General features: G+C 46.1%; 1 protein-coding gene across 1 annotated transcript in view; it reads left to right on the forward strand.

Moving 5' to 3' along the window:
* The window catches only part of LOC134438658 (UPF0606 protein KIAA1549L-like), a 94,900-nt gene that overhangs the window by 64,601 nt on the left and 13,222 nt on the right, over positions 1-17,077 (forward strand). The window contains exons 16-19 of the mRNA XM_063188271.1: positions 9,180-9,319; positions 14,432-14,562; positions 15,329-15,465; positions 15,866-15,955. Coding sequence (XP_063044341.1) covers positions 9,180-9,319; positions 14,432-14,562; positions 15,329-15,465; positions 15,866-15,955 — 498 coding nt within the window. The remainder of the gene's footprint in view (positions 1-9,179; positions 9,320-14,431; positions 14,563-15,328; positions 15,466-15,865; positions 15,956-17,077) is intronic.

Consider the following 17,077-nt stretch of genomic DNA (forward strand, 5'->3'; position numbering starts at 1 on the left):
AACAAAGTGTGTGTGTGTGTGTGCGTGTGCGTGTGCGTGTGCGTGTGCGTGTGTGCATGTGACGGAGGTCATCTTGCACCTGTTCACCCCCCTCGGGGATTGAACTTGCAACCTCGTAATGGGAGACACAGTACGATACCGCTGGGCCAAGAGACTAGTCTCTCGGCCCAACGGCACGAGATTGTATGAGGCTATCGGAGGGAGGTTTTACCAACGTTCCACGCCAACTCTGCTAGTTAGCCTCCGTTACACTCTCCCCCTTAAACCTCACTCCCAATCCGGGTCAGGGCACCACTGTGACAGAGGTCATCTTGCACCTGTTCACCCCCCTCGGGTATCGAACGTGCGACCTCGTCAACTACAACGGTCCGGCAATGGGAGACACAGTACGATACCGCTGGGCCGACAGACTAGTCTCTTGGCCCAACGGCACGAGACTGTATGAGGCTATCGGAGGGAGGTTTTACCAACGTTCCACGCCAACTGTGCTAGTTACCTGTAGCCTCCCATGCATGCACGCACGCGTGTTTGTGTGTGTGTGTGTGTATGTGTATGTGCACATACGTGTGTGCGTGTGCCTGTGTGTGTGTGTGTGTCAAGGCAAAGGTGAAAGACATGGTGTTCAGATCAGAGGGTTTTAGGTTCAAAGCTCATCCTTACCATGGGCTGAAGTAAATGGTAAATGGAATGGACTGCATTTACAGTATATAGCGCCTTTCCACTCCTTCGAGCACTCAAAGCGCTTTACATTGCATGCCTCACATTCACCCATTCACACTCACATTCACACACCGGTGGCCGTGGCTGCCACGCAGGGTACCACCCTGCCACTAGGAGAAACTTGGGGTTAAGTATATTGCTCAAGGACACAACGATGGAGTCAGGCCGAGCGGGGCTCGAACCTGCAACCTTTGGGTTGAGGAATGGCTCCTCTACCACCTGAGCTACCACCGCCTGAGCTACCAAGTGCCCTTGGGCAAGGTACCTAATCCCTAGCCCCACATAGTGTAGCTCCAGAAACCGTGGACAGTACCCTGTAATAACTGTCCCTTGGGTAAAAGCGTCAGCCACGTAGTAAAATATGGGTATCACATTATTTTAAGGTTCATATGTTAGTCACTGATACATGTTTTATTTCTTTATATGTGACGTAAGTCATGTGCTAAGCAAAAGCAGTCATATGTTATGCGTGTATTCACAAATTTCTTGTTCACAGCCAAAAAGGCCTTTATTGTTGATATGATTTCAATAAGTGATTTAATTAATCTCGTAGGCACTCAACACACGTCCGTCCTACAGTATAAGTCACTTACACAGACAGTCATTGGGCGTGAATTAGTAGCTAACATGAAAACCCTATTCTGAAGTTTTACCAAAATGTGTTGTGCAGATGTTGCCAGAATAACAAATAAAATCAAAGTGGAGGGAGCGGTAGGTTTTTGCAGACAACACGGCAGGTAGACTAGCGTCCCCTCTGAGGGTCCCTGAGGAGGGGAAGGGTGGCAGGCAGAGCTAATCAGATGACATCATAGCCATATGATGAAGGTGAAGACTGTGCACATCCCAGGAAAAGGTGCAGGACAAAGGCCGACTGCAGTCTTCGGAGTGAGGAGTCTGCACACCCAAATCCTTTTGGTTGTTTCTTTATTAATTCATGGCTGGATCCAGCCATAAAATAATGAAGAAACAACAAAAAAAAGATTTTGGGTGTGTGGAGTGGACTCCTCACTCCGAAGAGAAGACCATATCCATCTGAGACTATCATCAGCAACGTCCTGTCAGCATGATGGACTTGATGCCGCACGCACGCCGACCTTGAACTTTTCCCTCAGCTCTAAAACACAGCAGCAGCAGTAGCTCTGAAACTCATTAGGCTTCATCAGCACTCCTGCCCTCCACTCTGGATCTCATTGTAGTGCTGTACTTTGTACTGTACTGTGCAGATGGGGTCTGTACAGTACACTAGTACAGTACAATAGTGCTGTACTGTAGTGCTGTACTTTGTTCTGTACTGTGCAGATGGGGTCGCTGGTGGGCGAAATAGTCTTGTAGTCTTGTAGTCTTGTGCGATAGTCTTGTGTTACGTAACCTGGCAACAGGTGACCTGGTGTGAATGCAGCAAGGGGCGCGACGTGGCTCAGTGGGCCATAGCATTACACGGGGGCCCCTAGTTTGATTCCGGCCAGAGGTCATTTCTCAGTCCCATCCCCATGTTCCTCTGCCACCAGGGATGGGCTGGGGGAGAAATAAGGCCCGGGCACTTTTGGCGTTAAGGGGCCCCTCATAATTAGCGGCACAGAACTGACTCACGAGTGGGTCCCACACCCTCATGGGCCCCTATTTTTAGAAATGTTAAAAAAATATGCATTTCTGAAAAAAGGGGCCCACGAGGGCGCAGGGCCCACCGGGGAATGCCTGCTCTACCAGATGGCCAGTCCAGCCATGTCTGCCACTCATTTCCTGTCACCGTCTTTGACTGCTGTATCAATAAAAGGGGCCAGTTGAGGAAAACCTATGATAACAATCCAATCTGCATTTGGTCCATATTACAATAAAATACCCCAACAACTGTTCTCTGATTGGGCGCTTGAATGTTGATTCATGAATGTCAAACTTGATTGCCAGCTGCGTGAGGGACGCTTGTGAGGGACGTTTATTGTGGGCTAAATCAGCCTAAGGTGACTTTAAGAGGCAGCTTTAAGAGAGTCTACTGTAGGTACGAGGCAGCTGGAGATCCCAATGCTCCTTGCTGCAAGGAAAGGCTCTGATGGGGCTCTTTAACATTAGCTGTGCCCAGAGTGGCCAGAAAGATCGATAGATAGAGAGAGAGATAGAGAGACGGACAAACAGACAGACAGACACAGAAGGAGAGAGAGAGAGACAGACAGACAGACAGACAGACAGACAGAGAGACAGAGAGAGAGAAAGAGAGAGAGAGAGAGAGAGAGAGAGAGAGAGAGAGAGAGAGAGAGAGAGAGAGATAGAGAGACAGACAGACAGACACAGAGAAAGAGAGAGAGAGACAGAGAGAGAGATTGAGAGAGAGATGTACTGTACAGCTAAGCAAAGTGAGTTACCAGTGGCTGCTTTTAAGCGGCTCCACATTCTATTCGACACCTCAGCTAAATCACTCCTGTTTTCATTTCAGTGTGCGCATTGTCAGCCCAGAGGGGAAGGGCGGCAGAACTAACTGTTCTTTACCTCCATAACACCATACATCCTCAGCAGAATTTCAAAGCAGCCCTGCGCAGAATTGTATCCCTCCCTGGGTTCGATTATGGTGCAAATAAACACCGTTATTCAGCCAGCCAGCCAAGCAAGGGAAAGGATGAGAAGGAGACAGTGGGAGAGGTGGAAAGGGAAAAAGAGCGTGAGAACTCAAAGGGAAAAAGAAGAAGAAGAAGAGGGGGAATAAACTTGCTGCTGATAGCTGCCTGTGTGCTGTAAGGTGATGGCTGCTCAAGGAGCTGCCAAGAGTGATTTAGCTTATCTCCGGCCTGCAAATGTAAGGATCCTTTTTTTCTGAGATGCCCGTTTCCCTTTAATGTGCCTCCAAAACCACATTATGATATGTCAGCCACCTTTCGGCACAGGAAATAAAAAATACAGCGTCGAAATGCGAACATATTTTGCCACCTACTTTGTGGAATAGGTAAATGTCCTGTATTGAAGATGTGCTGCACATCCAGAGTTCCAGTTCAGTTCTTTAGTGGGGCTATCTTTTCCCTGTGCGGCTGTGGATGTTTGTGTAATTTAAATTGCTTTGTGCTGGTCCAGTAGTCTAATAGCAATTTCCATATTGTTTAGAAGTGTGCACACACACACAAACGCATGCACGCACGCACGCACGCACGCATGCACACACGCACGCACGTGCACACACACACACACACACCACAGGTGAAAAATGACTCGCCTGTAGCTACAGCCCATAAAGGGACATTGATAAGAAAATGAAAATAACCAGTCAGTTCTATCTTCCTATCGCTGACATTTTCGGTGATACTCCCAATAAAAAATGTGTGGCCTGGCTTGTCGTCAGAGCATGCACACAGGAGTGACGATGGGCCATAAAACCCAGTGGAGCCTGAAGATGTGGGCAGAGGCTGAGCTATCAGTGTCTCTCGCCGGTCGCACCGGCCTGATTTAAGTGAGGGTTTTACATTCTCCCTACACTTCACAGCTTACATGTTTTACTTTCTGAGTTTGTGGGCTTATTATACCCATAGGGCATGTTGCGCAGTATAGTTCATAAACTGCTTCGTTTCTCAAAGAGAGGATTTTTGTGTGTAATATAAAGAGCCATGAAAATAGTGGTATTGTTAGATTGTGGAGTGGTATTGTTGGGTTGTAGAATTTTTTTTGCAAGCTGATACGGTATGTTGATTTTTCCTGCAATAACAGCAACAACTACACTGATGGCGATCATCATCTTCATTATCATTATCATCACATGTTGTTATTGTTACTTTTATTGATAGCGAGGCTAGCATATTTTGTATACACCATCGTCTTCCTTTTGTTTTATGTTCGTGTTGGAATTGTTGCACACACCAGAGCGTCCCAGAAGGTCTTTGAAGGGGCCACCTGTTCTTCAGTATATGCCCATACTTTAATAGACAACAAAATGGTGGTGAGAGGGCAGGAGCTTGACTTTTTAGTCTGCGTTGGAAAAGCTCCATGTACTTTATAATGTAGCGAGGGACTGAAGTTTCAGAGCCGCTTGCTGCTGCCCAGTGGCAGAACAATTGCACACAGGGCCCCAGGGCAAGACTCTTATAGGGCCCCTCATACAGCCTGTCAAGGTGACAGTAGAGCCTCCACCAGCAGGTCCCGAGCCCCGGGGCAAATGCCCTGCTTGCCACCCCCCCACCCCCCTATAGCTCCGCCCTTGCTGCTGCCTCCACAGCTGGTAGGAAATGGCCAAATAAGGTGTTGCTGAGCTAGGCACAGTGCCAGTTCGGTTCACCTCATCTCACCTGGCTCTCCTCTCCGGCCCAGAGGAACTCTGGATGACAGGTCGGGGGGTTGACAGTCATTTTAGATGAAGTCCACAGTGGATGAGGCACCTGTCAAAATGACACTCCACAGAGAGCATTCGTGAAAGATTTATCTCAAAACATCTCTCTCTCTCTCTCTCTCTCTCTCTCTCTCTCTCTCTCTCTCTCTCTCTCTCTCTCTCTCTCTCTCTCTCTCTCTCTCTCTCTCTCTCTCTCTCTCACTGTCTCATTCACTCACTCACACACATTCTCTCTCTTTCTCACTGTCTCACTCACTCTCTCTCTCTCTCTCTCTCTCTCTCTCTCTCTCTCTCTCTCTCTCTCTCTCTCTCTCTCTCTCTCTCTCTCTCTCTCTCTCTCTCTCTCTCTCTCTCTCTCTCAGGAAGGAGCTCTGCATTCCCTCTTGTACTTGTATTATCTCGCTATTTTGTTTAGAAAGCATATGGGTTCGGATCAAAGTCATTTGTTATAAAAAAGTGGATTTTGCACATCTGTCTACTGACAAAAGTAGCAGTGCTGACTCAAGATATGTGATTTCATACTTTAGCACTCCCAACGCTGCCTCTGTCAGACAGCTTTTAATGCATTATGAATAAAGTAATAATACAACAACCTCAACAATATTAGCCTCATAGCGGTTTTGTAAGCAGTCTTATCAAAAAGCTTGGACTTCCACAAAAAAGGAAAACACAAGATAAAAAGAGATAAGATAAGATAATATAATATGAGATAAGATAAGATAAACTTTATTGTCTGTTTGCACAGAAATTTGTCTCGCATGACACCTCTCCACAATCCACAATATAAACGCACATTAAAAACACATAAAAGATAATATGGCCTATAGAGTCTGGCCATTTAGGTCCATAAGCTGTTAAGGCAGCACAGTCCAATAAATTAAGTTAATAAAAAATATTAAATATTCCTGAGTGGTTTTATAAAGAAGTATGCATTCCACATTAGGAAATGTGTGTACAGACACCAGCTTGTTGCATGGGATCAAACATAATACAGTATACTGTACATGCAATCACTATTCTTGTATAAACTATATACTGTCGTCCAAGTGAAACTGGATGACATGTACTATTGTACTTATTTCTTTGTCAGTAGCGTGGGCACTACTTACATTTACATGTACGTGTTATAGTCACTATTCATGTCTAAACTAATTTCTTCTAACTCAAATGGCATGGCATGTAGTTCTTTGTCAGTAGCGTGGACACATGGTCGTTAAAGCCTCCAGGCAGTCGTGCTGTGCCTCTCCTCTGTGTTCGCACTGTGCTATTGTGTTGTGTCATACAGTAGCTGAGTTCGCCATGTGCAGGACCGGATTATGACTTCATGGGCCCCTGGGCCAGACAGCAAGAAAGGCCCCCCTCCATCAGCATTGTCAGTTTACGAAAGATCCAGGGTTTTAGGCCAGATGTTGAGAGTGGAGAGTGAGAGTGAGAGTGGAGACTGGAGGAAGAGGAGGGGAGGAAGAAGAGGGGAGGAAAGGGTTAGATAGGATATGTGTGTGTTTGTCTGTGCACGTGTGTGTGTACTGTAGCTGTGCGCATTTGTTGGTACATGTGTGTGTATTTAAGTGTGCATGTGTGTGTATCTAAGTGTGTCTGTGTCTGTGTGTGTGTGTGTGTGTGCGTGTGTCTGCACACATGTGTGTCTGTTGAGGATGTGTGTTTCGCACAGCGGTGTTGGCAGATGTTTAAGACCATATATTGTTGGGATTTCGGAGGTGTCCCCTAAGACCATGTGAAAGTACAGTTATTGACGCACTATGGCAATGGAAATAAAGAGGCTTGAGCTACAGTTATTAACGCACTATGGCAATGGAAATAAAGAGGCTTGAGCTTCAGTTATTAACGCATAGAGCTGGGCGGTATACCGTTAAAAAGCCGTGATCTCGGTTTACACTACACAAGGTTCTCTTTTTGATGAGAGACGGTTTTGTTGTTGTTGTTTATAGCCGTTATGTGCGTGAGCTTCATACTCTGTGTCACACTTCCAAAGATTCTTCTTCTTTCAACTCTGCTAAGTCCATTGTTGTTGCTGTTCTACTAGGGAATGTCACCACAATGTAAGATGTTGATTGAGCTAATAAAAAAATTGGTTAATCGCGCTAGAGGCTAGTGAGAGTGAAACATGATGAACTCACATGGCGTGGATGAATCATGACAAACATTTCAATTCATTTAGCCTACCTTTGATCTAACAAAGTTAAATTAAAGGCAATTCTATGTGGTGCTATGTTAACAGGCTACAACAGTTATCTGATTCTTAACTGTATTTAATTACCATCCCAACTGTGTGTGCAGCACTGCTGTTAAGACTACTTATAAGCTAAAGTAGCCTAGCTTTCAAATGCAATGGCAGACAGGATACATTGCTACATTGCTATATTTGTTTGAAATGATTTGGGGGCAAAATAGGAGCGAAACACATCGCAATATGACACAAACTACCGGACAAAATACCTTCTACGTTGGATTTGGACTTTAATTCAAAGACAATGTGCACACAATGTCAAGTGAATCCGTTTGTTTTGTTCGTTTGTCTGTCTTCAGTCTGTTTCGTTTCCGTACACGCTAGTCCAGTGGCAGCGTAACACGCCGGATATGCTGCCAGATGTAGAACGACAAATAATTAATTAGTGTTGCCAGGTGTAGAACGAAATAAGCTGTTTTGGGCTGTCTTGAAAAAAGCCCAAAACAGCTGCTTATAATCATTTTACCCTTCTTCCTTGAAAAATCTATGGCACCCTGGTCAAGATTTTAGGCTATTTTATGAAATGCTGCATTTTCTCTAATTTGAGACTTTGTTGGATAGGGAAATATAAACTATAAATTAACGAAAATATTATTGAAATGAAAAAATGATAAAATATAAATGGAGATTAATTTAAATTCATGATTTTATCTCATTTTAACATTTAATTTCAGTCTTTTCCTCAGAAAGATTAAGATTTGGGGGGAAATCGTCGCATATCAAAAAACCGTGCAGAAAACCGTGATATCAATTTTCATCAAGAAAACCGTGATGCTAATTTTTTCCAAAACCGCCCAGCCCTTTTAACGCACTATGGCAATGGAAATAAAGAGGCTAGAGCTTCAGTTATTAACTCACTATGGCAATGGAAATAAAGAAGCTTGAGCTTCAGGGCCCCCTTGACTCTTGGGCCCCTGGGCCTGAGCCCAGTAGGCCCATGCTGTAATACATGCTGTTAACACCTTCCACACTGTGGCACTCATGGGCGTAATTTTTGGTGTGGATGGTGGTGACATGTCCATACCACTTTTGAGGAAACCTAGCTTGGCCCCATCACTTATTTACAAATATAATGCAAAAATGACATACCCAGAGAATTTCCTATAATGTCCACACCACTTTCCAAGCATAACTTACACCTCTGGTGGCACTGGTCAGCAGAGGTGAGAGTGGAGGAAGACAGAGTGAGACAGAAGGAAAGGGAGGAAATGGAGGAAAGAGAGGAAAGGGTGAGATAGGAAATGTGTGTGTTAGTCTGTGCACGTGTGTGTGTATTGTCAGTGTGCGCATTGTTCGGTGCATGTGTGTGTATTTAAGTGTGCATGTGTGTGTATTTAAGTGTGTGTGTGCATGTGTGTGTATGGGCGTGCTTGCGAGCATGCGTGTGTGTGTATGTGTGGGCGTATGTGTGTGTGCATGTGTGCGTGCGTGTGTGTGTGCACGCATGTGTGTGTGTGTGTGTGTGTGTGTGTTTGAAGATATGTGTTTGGCATGGTAGTTGGCAGGGACGGTGACATAACTGTGTGTGTGTGTGGGCATGCGTACATGAGTGCATGTCAACATGCCTGCATGTGTGCGTGCGTGTGTGTGTGCACGCATGTGTGTGTGTGTGTGTGTGTGTTTGAAGATATGTGTTTGGCATGGTAGTTGGCAGGGACGGTGACATAACTGTGTGTGTCTGTGTATTTAAGTGTGTGTGTGTGTGTGTGTGTGTGTGTGTGTGTGTGTGTGTGTGTGTGTGTGTGTGTGTGTGTGTATATGTATTTGTGTGTGTTAGAAGATGTGTGTTTCGCACGGCAGTTGGCAGGAACGGTGACATAACTGTGTGTGTGTGTGCACGGGGCGTGTGGGCAGGCACAGGCAGGCGGCGAGAGATTGACCACTGCTGCTTGTTGCTATGGTTACTTGCAGCAGGTTGCCGAGCGAAGACGGCTCCGTCATCAGCAACGAATCAGCAGCGAAGCCGCACGCTGGCAGGGGGGGCTCCACCGCCGCGCTCAAAGTCCCGACGCAGCAGAAAATGACAAAGGAGGAGTCGCGCAAGAGGAACGGTGAGGCACACTGAGTACACACACACACACACACACACACACACACACACACACACACACACACACACACACACACACACACACACACACACACACACACACACACTTATCGTAAACCTCCATCAGACTACAGTACCCCTTGACACACGCGCACACACACACACACACACACACACACACACACACACACACACACACACACACACACACACACACACACACACACACACACACACACACGCGCACACACACACACACACCTCCAGCCTCCACCAGCATAAAGTACCCCTTCACACACACGCACTCTCTCTCATCTCCCCCCGTCTGTCCTCCTGTTCTCCTGCCTTACCTTCACTTATCAAATCTTTCTTTCACCTTTTTGTCACCTGTCACACAACCTCTCTCCCTCTTTTTCTCTTGCCCACCCTCTCTCCCTCCATCTCACATCACAACCCTCTATCCCATTGCACTCCTCCACTTACTGTGCTGTACTAAATATCTCTCTCTCTCTCTCTCTCTCTCTAGCCCATATCTGTGCCACATCTCTCTTACTCTCTCTCTGTCTGTCTCTCCTTCTCTTCATCTATCTCATATATCCCGACCACAGCTTCACTAAATCTCTCTTTCTTAACCGTTGCTTTTTCACTATCCCCTCCCTTCATCCCTACACTCTTAACCTTTCTTTCTTTCTTTCTTTCTTTCTTTCTTTCTTTCTTTCTTTCTTTCTTTCTTTCTTTCTTTCTTTCTTTCTTTCTTTCTTTCTTTCTTTCTTTCTTTCTTTCTTTCTTTCTTTCTTTCTTTCTTTCTTTCTGTCCTCCTGTCTTCCTCCCTGTCTTTCTTTCTCTGCCATTCCTCTATCTATCCCATATCCCTTTATCTCCTTGCCAGCCTCGCTTTATTCCTATTCTCTCCTTCTTTTGGAAAGCTCTTCATCATCTCACAGCGTTTGACAAATGGCTGGCATTTTTGGCGACTGATTGATTATTTCCTTTTTGGCTCCACGTTGCCTGGCCTGATGTCACTGGGGGCTGCTTCATCTCAAATAAACAGTTGTTATTGTTGTTGTTGTTGTTGTCCTCTTCCTTCCTCTCTGCTGGCATGGTGCAGTGGCAGAGATGGGTGCACAGTACATCATACTGTAGCAGGCCGATTTTATGGCGTGTGTGTGTGTGTGTGTGTGTGTGTGTGTGTGTGTGTGTGTGTGTGTGTGTGTGTGTGTGTGTGTGTGTGTGTGTGTGTGTGTGTGTGTGTGTGTGTGTGTGTGTGTGTGTGTGTGTGTTTGTGTCAGAGAGAGCGAGAGAGAGAGAGAGAGAGAGAGAGAGAGAGGGAGGGAGGGAGGGAGAGGGTGGATGTATGAGTTTGTGTGCATGTCTGTTTGTGTGTGTGTGTGGTGGGCGGTGAAGGTGGCCAGTCAGCAGTAAGGCAAGTGAAGCAGCAGGGAGCAGAGAAGAGGGGAGCAGAGAAAAGGGTACTAGAGGATAAGAGGAGAGCAGGGAAGAGGGGAGTGGAGAAGAGGAGAGCAGAGAAAAGGGGAGCAGAAGCCAGGGGCGGAGAGGGGAAAAGAGGAGAGGAGAGGAGAGCAGAGGGGAGTGGAGTGGAGCGGAAGAGAGCAGAGGAGAGGAGAGGGGATCAGAGAAGAGGGGAGCGGAGAGGAGCAGAGCGGAGTGTGACAAAAGGGGAGCAGAGAAGAGTTAAGTAGTGGAAAGCAGAGGAAAGGGGAGCGGAGGAGAGCAGAGAAGAGGGGAGCAGAGTAGAGGAACAGGGGAGAGGAGAGGCGAGGAGAGGGGAGCAGTGGAGGGTGGTGGAGAGCAAAGTGTTGGGGATGTGGATGTGGCTCATGAATATGAATGAGACAGCTGCTCTCCTCTTCTCTCCCCTCCCCTCCCCTCTTCTCTTCTCTTCTCTTCTCTTCTCTTCTCTTCTCTTCTCTTCTCTTCTCTTCTCTTCTCTTCTCTCCTCTCCTCTCCTCTCCTCTCCACTGCTGACATGATCCGGAGTGTCACTGTGACCCCTGCCACTGTCACTGCCACTCATGAGCCGAGGGGGGCATGCAGGGTGTGGGGCTGCAAGACTGGCACGAACACACACGTACTGCACAGGATATGTGCAGCAGTACACACTCTAGCTACACATATCAAGACATGCACGCTTTCACATACACTCACACACATGCTGTATGCATACATGCAAACTCAAGCACATAACATACATACATGTACTGCACAGGACAAACGTATGTGAATACTGTATTGAGAAAACGCATGCATGCAAGCACACACACATACACACAGAAGAGACACACACACACACACACACACACACACACACACACACACACACACACACACACACACACACACACACACACACACACACACACACACACACACACACACACACACACACACACACACACACACACACACACACAAAAGGTATCAGTCCTACGTTTCTGTAAGTGCGGATTAAGAATTTCTCTGCAGCCTGTCACACTGAAAGCCAGGTACATCCGGCGCGTGTATCAAAACTATCAGTTCTCTTCATTCAGAACATTTTTCACCATCTGTTTCGGGTAGGCCTGGTTGGTTCATTGAAAGTTTTCGTTTCTCCCGTGAAAGTCCTAGTGGCATTAAAATGAATGATTTGCTCCTCAGCCTCAGGAACTATGTAAATGCGTGTGTTGAATTTACATGAGCTGAACTATACCTGAGTCTGACTCATAAAGCAGCTGTAGCTGTAGGTAGGTTTTTAATCTGCTCGTGAGATGGAAAGAGGCGTCATTTTATTTCAAACTATCACTTTAGCAGACAGGCAGAGAGTTTGGTCCAGTACTCACTGAATACATTTAGAACTGTTTTTTTTTTGTTTTGTTCAAGGACCCATTAGCTCGGGATGATACAGACTATAGACCCAAACAAAACATACAAAGTTTACTCACCAATGTGGATGGTCACTAGGGGTGTCAATAATAATCTAAATGCATCAATGCATCGATCCTACGGCCGACGATTTAATCGAATCGTGTCGTATCGTGGGGCATTCTTATGTATCGTAAATAGTCGAATCGCTGGCCCCTGTCCAATGCCCTAGCTCCATAACATAATAGAAGTAGAAAAGTTTGGAAGTCAGAGGCGTGCTCAGTCCCTTTAGGAAGATGAAAAAAATATTCGTGTGGGTGCTCTTTGGTTCAAGGTTCAATGTCAAAAAAGTTGCTTGAAAAGAGAAAAAACTTTTCTTCACCAAGGCACTCCAAAAAGTATAGTTAAAATGTCTTTATTATTATGACATATATTTTAACTATACTTTTTGGAGTGCCTTGGTGAAGAAAAGTTTTTTCTCTTTTCAAGCAACTTTTTAGAAGTAGAAAAGTGATTGAAAAAACCCCGGATTGAATCGTATCGTAACGTAAGGAATTCTTAAGTATCGATAGTAATCGAATTCCTGCTTTAAGAAATCGATACCGTATTGTATTGTCAAGGAGGCTGTGATTTACACCCCTAATGGTCACATCATATGGCTGACCCATTGCAGCACATCTTTGGGACCCTTGGAGGTCATAGATGCCATGTGAAGGATTATACAGTAGCTTACCGTGTAATGTATTTTACATAGAAAGCCCACCTGAGAAACAGCACTCAGTTCTCACGGCATGCAACAAAATTGCATGACAATACTGCCAAACGTATCATGTCAAACTGGGATTTAATGAATGCAAATCTTGTGAGTATCTGAACTGTCATTTGACGACAATTTCTGTCTTTGCAAAATGCAGCTCTTATTTGAAAAGGTCAGACCTCAGCCGGGGTAACATCCACCCTACTGTAAACTGGCTGGAATTCAAGCCTCTTTCTCGCAGTCTCTGTTCATATCCAATTAAGAATAACGACTTAGCATATATTACACACACACACACACACACACACACACACACACACACACACACACACACACACACACACACACACACACACACACACACACACACACACACACACACACACACACACACACACACACACACACACACACACACACACACACACACTTCATTAGTTGCCTTGACTGGCCTGTGCAGTATAGGTAATGCTGATGAATCACCCATACAGTAATGTTAGGATGATTGTGAGCACATTATGAGTGGGTGTTTGCCTGCACTGTAGGATAGCATGTACTATATAGCAAGGTGACCGCAGCCTTAGCTACCATGCTAATGAGAAGAGTGCAGTGTGAAGACAAGCAGACTGTGTGTGTGTACAGGTGTGTGTGTGTGTGTGTGTGTGTGTGTGTGTGTGTGTGTGTGTGTGTGTGTGTGTGTGTGTGTGTGTGTGTGTTTGTGTGTGTCTGTCTGTGTCTGTGTGTCTGTGTCTGTGTCTGTGTGTGTGTCTGTGTGTGTCTCTGTGTGTGTGCGCACGTGTGTGTGTGTGTGCGTGTGTGTAGGGGTTGGGTGGGGGGTTGGTGGTGGTGTTGGATTGTCCCTGTACATGGGGGTGGGTACATATGGTGCTCCTCTCCATACTCCATACAGTACACTGCCTTCTGAGCATGTGTTTAAATTATGGTGTAGGCGGAATGCTTGGGACTGGCTGGAACACAATGTTCTGTTGCCTGTGTGTGTGTGTGTGTGTGTGTGTGTGTGTGTGTGTGTGTGTGTGTGTGTGTGTGTGTGTGTGTGTGTGTGTGTGTGTGTGTGTTTTATGTGTGTGAGTGTGCGTGTGTGTGTGCGTGTGTATGTGTATGCATGTGCCCATGTGTGTGTGTTTATTAAACTCTGCATATTTACATATATTTTTTCATGCCGTGCGATTTTGTGTATCTGTCTTCATATACCAGTATGTGTACATAATGTTGAGGTCAGCATTAATAATCTTAACACCTGTTGTGTGTATGTGACTGTGTGTATGTATTGTGTGTGCGCGCGCGCGTGTGTGTGGGCGTGCGTGCATGCATGTGTGCGTGCATGCATGTGCATTGTGTGTGTGCGCATGCGTGTGGTGCGCATACATGCACGTGCGCGCGTGGCGTGTGTGCGTATGTGTGTGTGTGTGTGTTTGTGTGTGTGTGTGTGTGTGTGTGTGTGTGTGTGTGTGTGTGTGTGTGTGTGTGTTATAGCAGATCCGTATGACACCTCATCGGGCTCCCTGCAGCTGATCTCCATCAAGCCCATGGCAGCCCCGCCCACTTACTCTCACCCCGCCTCCTCCGACCGCAGTCACAGTCAGGACTCAGCCATCCTCAACGGAGAGGTGAACACACACACATGCGCACACACACACACAAGCAGGCATGCACACACACACACACACACACACACACACACACACACACACAAACACACACACACACACACACACACACACACACACACACACACACACACACACACACACACACACACACACACACACACACACACACACACACACACACACACACACACACACACACTGTAGATGTGATTTATACTGTATAGGCACAACACAGGTGTATGGGGGCCTTAACGTCAGCCAATGCCACTATTGTATGGATTATTTTTTGCTTTTTTATTTTTAGTGGACTATCTGAGAAGAATGTTCATTTCAGTATATCAACGATTTTGACGTCGAGAGAGCTAAGCTGCGTCGAATGTGACCGCATGCCGCGGACTTAACCAATAACTAATTAATTTATGGGGATTAAATGCTGTCTGAGCCCAAAAACATATTTCACCCATGTATTTATTTGTTTTTACAGTTTTTCTTGATTGCTTACACACAATTTTCGGAATCAGTTCTCGAATTCTCAAAACTCTACACACAAATCTCCAAACCTCACACACAACGGGCAAAACTCCACACTACCTCTGAAAAATGCACGTCTTGTCTCAAAACAGTGTACTCTCTTCTAAAAAGGTCATTTTGTTCTCAAATGACACACACAAGCAGTCATTTTACAGTAATAAAGGTTACCGGTACTCTACTCCATTTATACTGGCTTTCACCTGTGTACTGTACCTGTCTCCCATGCGTTCAGGTGAGCATGGCGCTGAAGCAGAAGTCTGACATCGAGCACTACCGCAACAAGCTGCGGCTCAAGGCCAAGAGGAAGGGCTACTACGACCTGCCCCTAGCAGAGGGCAGCGCCACGGGCTCCGGCAGCGCCGTGCGCAGGTACAGCACCAATCGGTGGCCTGCTCTGAGTCAGTCAGTTTCCCGCCCATTTGGGCTGCTTTGGATGGCTGTCTGCGGGTAAAAATGGCATTTAGCAGAAAAAAGCCAATTTTTTGGCCATAGAGATCAATAGAATTTGCCTTTCCACAGCTGAACCCCTAAACGGTAACTGACCAATCATAGTGTTAGCAACGGTTACTAAGTTCTTCTCTCAATCCCTCAAAGAACCGGAGACTATTGGTCTTTTTCGATCTTTCGTTCAGACTACTGTCTATGGGAAATGTCCTCGTCGCAGCCAGTGAGACGTCTCCCATAGAGATGACTCACTCATCTCACTCAAAGAACCAGGGACTCATACGAGTCCTATTATTTTGTATCCGACTCCTTTTTCTCCTTGCAGGTACCAGCACAGCCAGCAGAGGGCACCGCGTGAGCATCAGGATCATCACGAGGATGACCGCTCCTCCACCTACGTCAAGTCACACAGGAGGTCAGTGTGTGGATCTGTGTATTTGTGCTATGTGTGTGTTTGTCTATACTGTACCGTGTGTGTGCTGTGTGTCTGATTTCAATGCATATCGATATTTATCTGTGTGTGTGTGTGTGTGTGTGTGTGTGTGTGTGTGTGTGTGTGTGTGTGTGTGTGTGTGTGTGTGTGTGTGTGTGTGTGTGTGTGTGTGTGTGTGTGTGTGTGTGTGTGTGTGTGTGTTTGCCAGGTTGTCAACATCTAGTGACTTCGGTCAATTTCAATTCATTACAGGCTGTGTGTGTGTGTGTGTGTAGGTACGGTAATTTTTGTGTAGTTTAATTTGCATGTGGACATGTGATTGTGTGTCCTGTGTGTGGTTTCATGCCAAGCACTTTTTGCATACATTAATTTTGGTGTGTGTGTGTGTGTGTGTGTGTGTGTGTGTGTGTGTGTGTGTGTGTGTGTGTGTGTGTGTGTGTGTGTGTGTGTGTGTGTGTGTGTGTGTGTGTGTGTGTGTGTGTGTGTGTTCTGTCTGTGATATACTCTACTTGCTCTGAGTTTGTATGTGGTGTGTGCACACACACACACACACACACACACACACACACACACACACACACACACACACACACACACACACACACACACACACACACACACACACACACACACACACACACACACACACACACACACACACACACACACACACACACACACACACACACCACATGTTGTTTGGGGGGCGGGAGGTCATTTGTATAGCAGCATGACCTCACACTTTCCGTTTGTGGTCCGTGGAGTTTGGATCAGCACCCATTAATATCCGGCTGGCCAGATGGCTAGTAGCCAGCCCGGTCAAGGTCAGACACTGTTGCCAGATTGGGCGGGCTGCTTAGGATGGCCTTCTGCAGGTAAAAAAAAAGGCATTTTGGCGGGGTTTTCTGCCAATTTATGTTCATAGGAATCAATAGAAATTAGTTCAAATTGGGCGGGATTTAGGGCTTCCATGCGGGTTTTGAGCATTTTTTTTTGAGTCTCATCTGGCAACCCTGGTCCAGAGACTTGAACCACCACAGCTCTCCCTAGCAACAATGGTACTAGGGATGGTATGTAGGAATGGTAGACAAATATGAATTATGT

Source organism: Engraulis encrasicolus, chromosome 22, assembly GCF_034702125.1.
Source record: "Engraulis encrasicolus isolate BLACKSEA-1 chromosome 22, IST_EnEncr_1.0, whole genome shotgun sequence".
In the NCBI taxonomy this organism is placed as follows: Eukaryota; Metazoa; Chordata; class Actinopteri; order Clupeiformes; family Engraulidae; genus Engraulis; species Engraulis encrasicolus.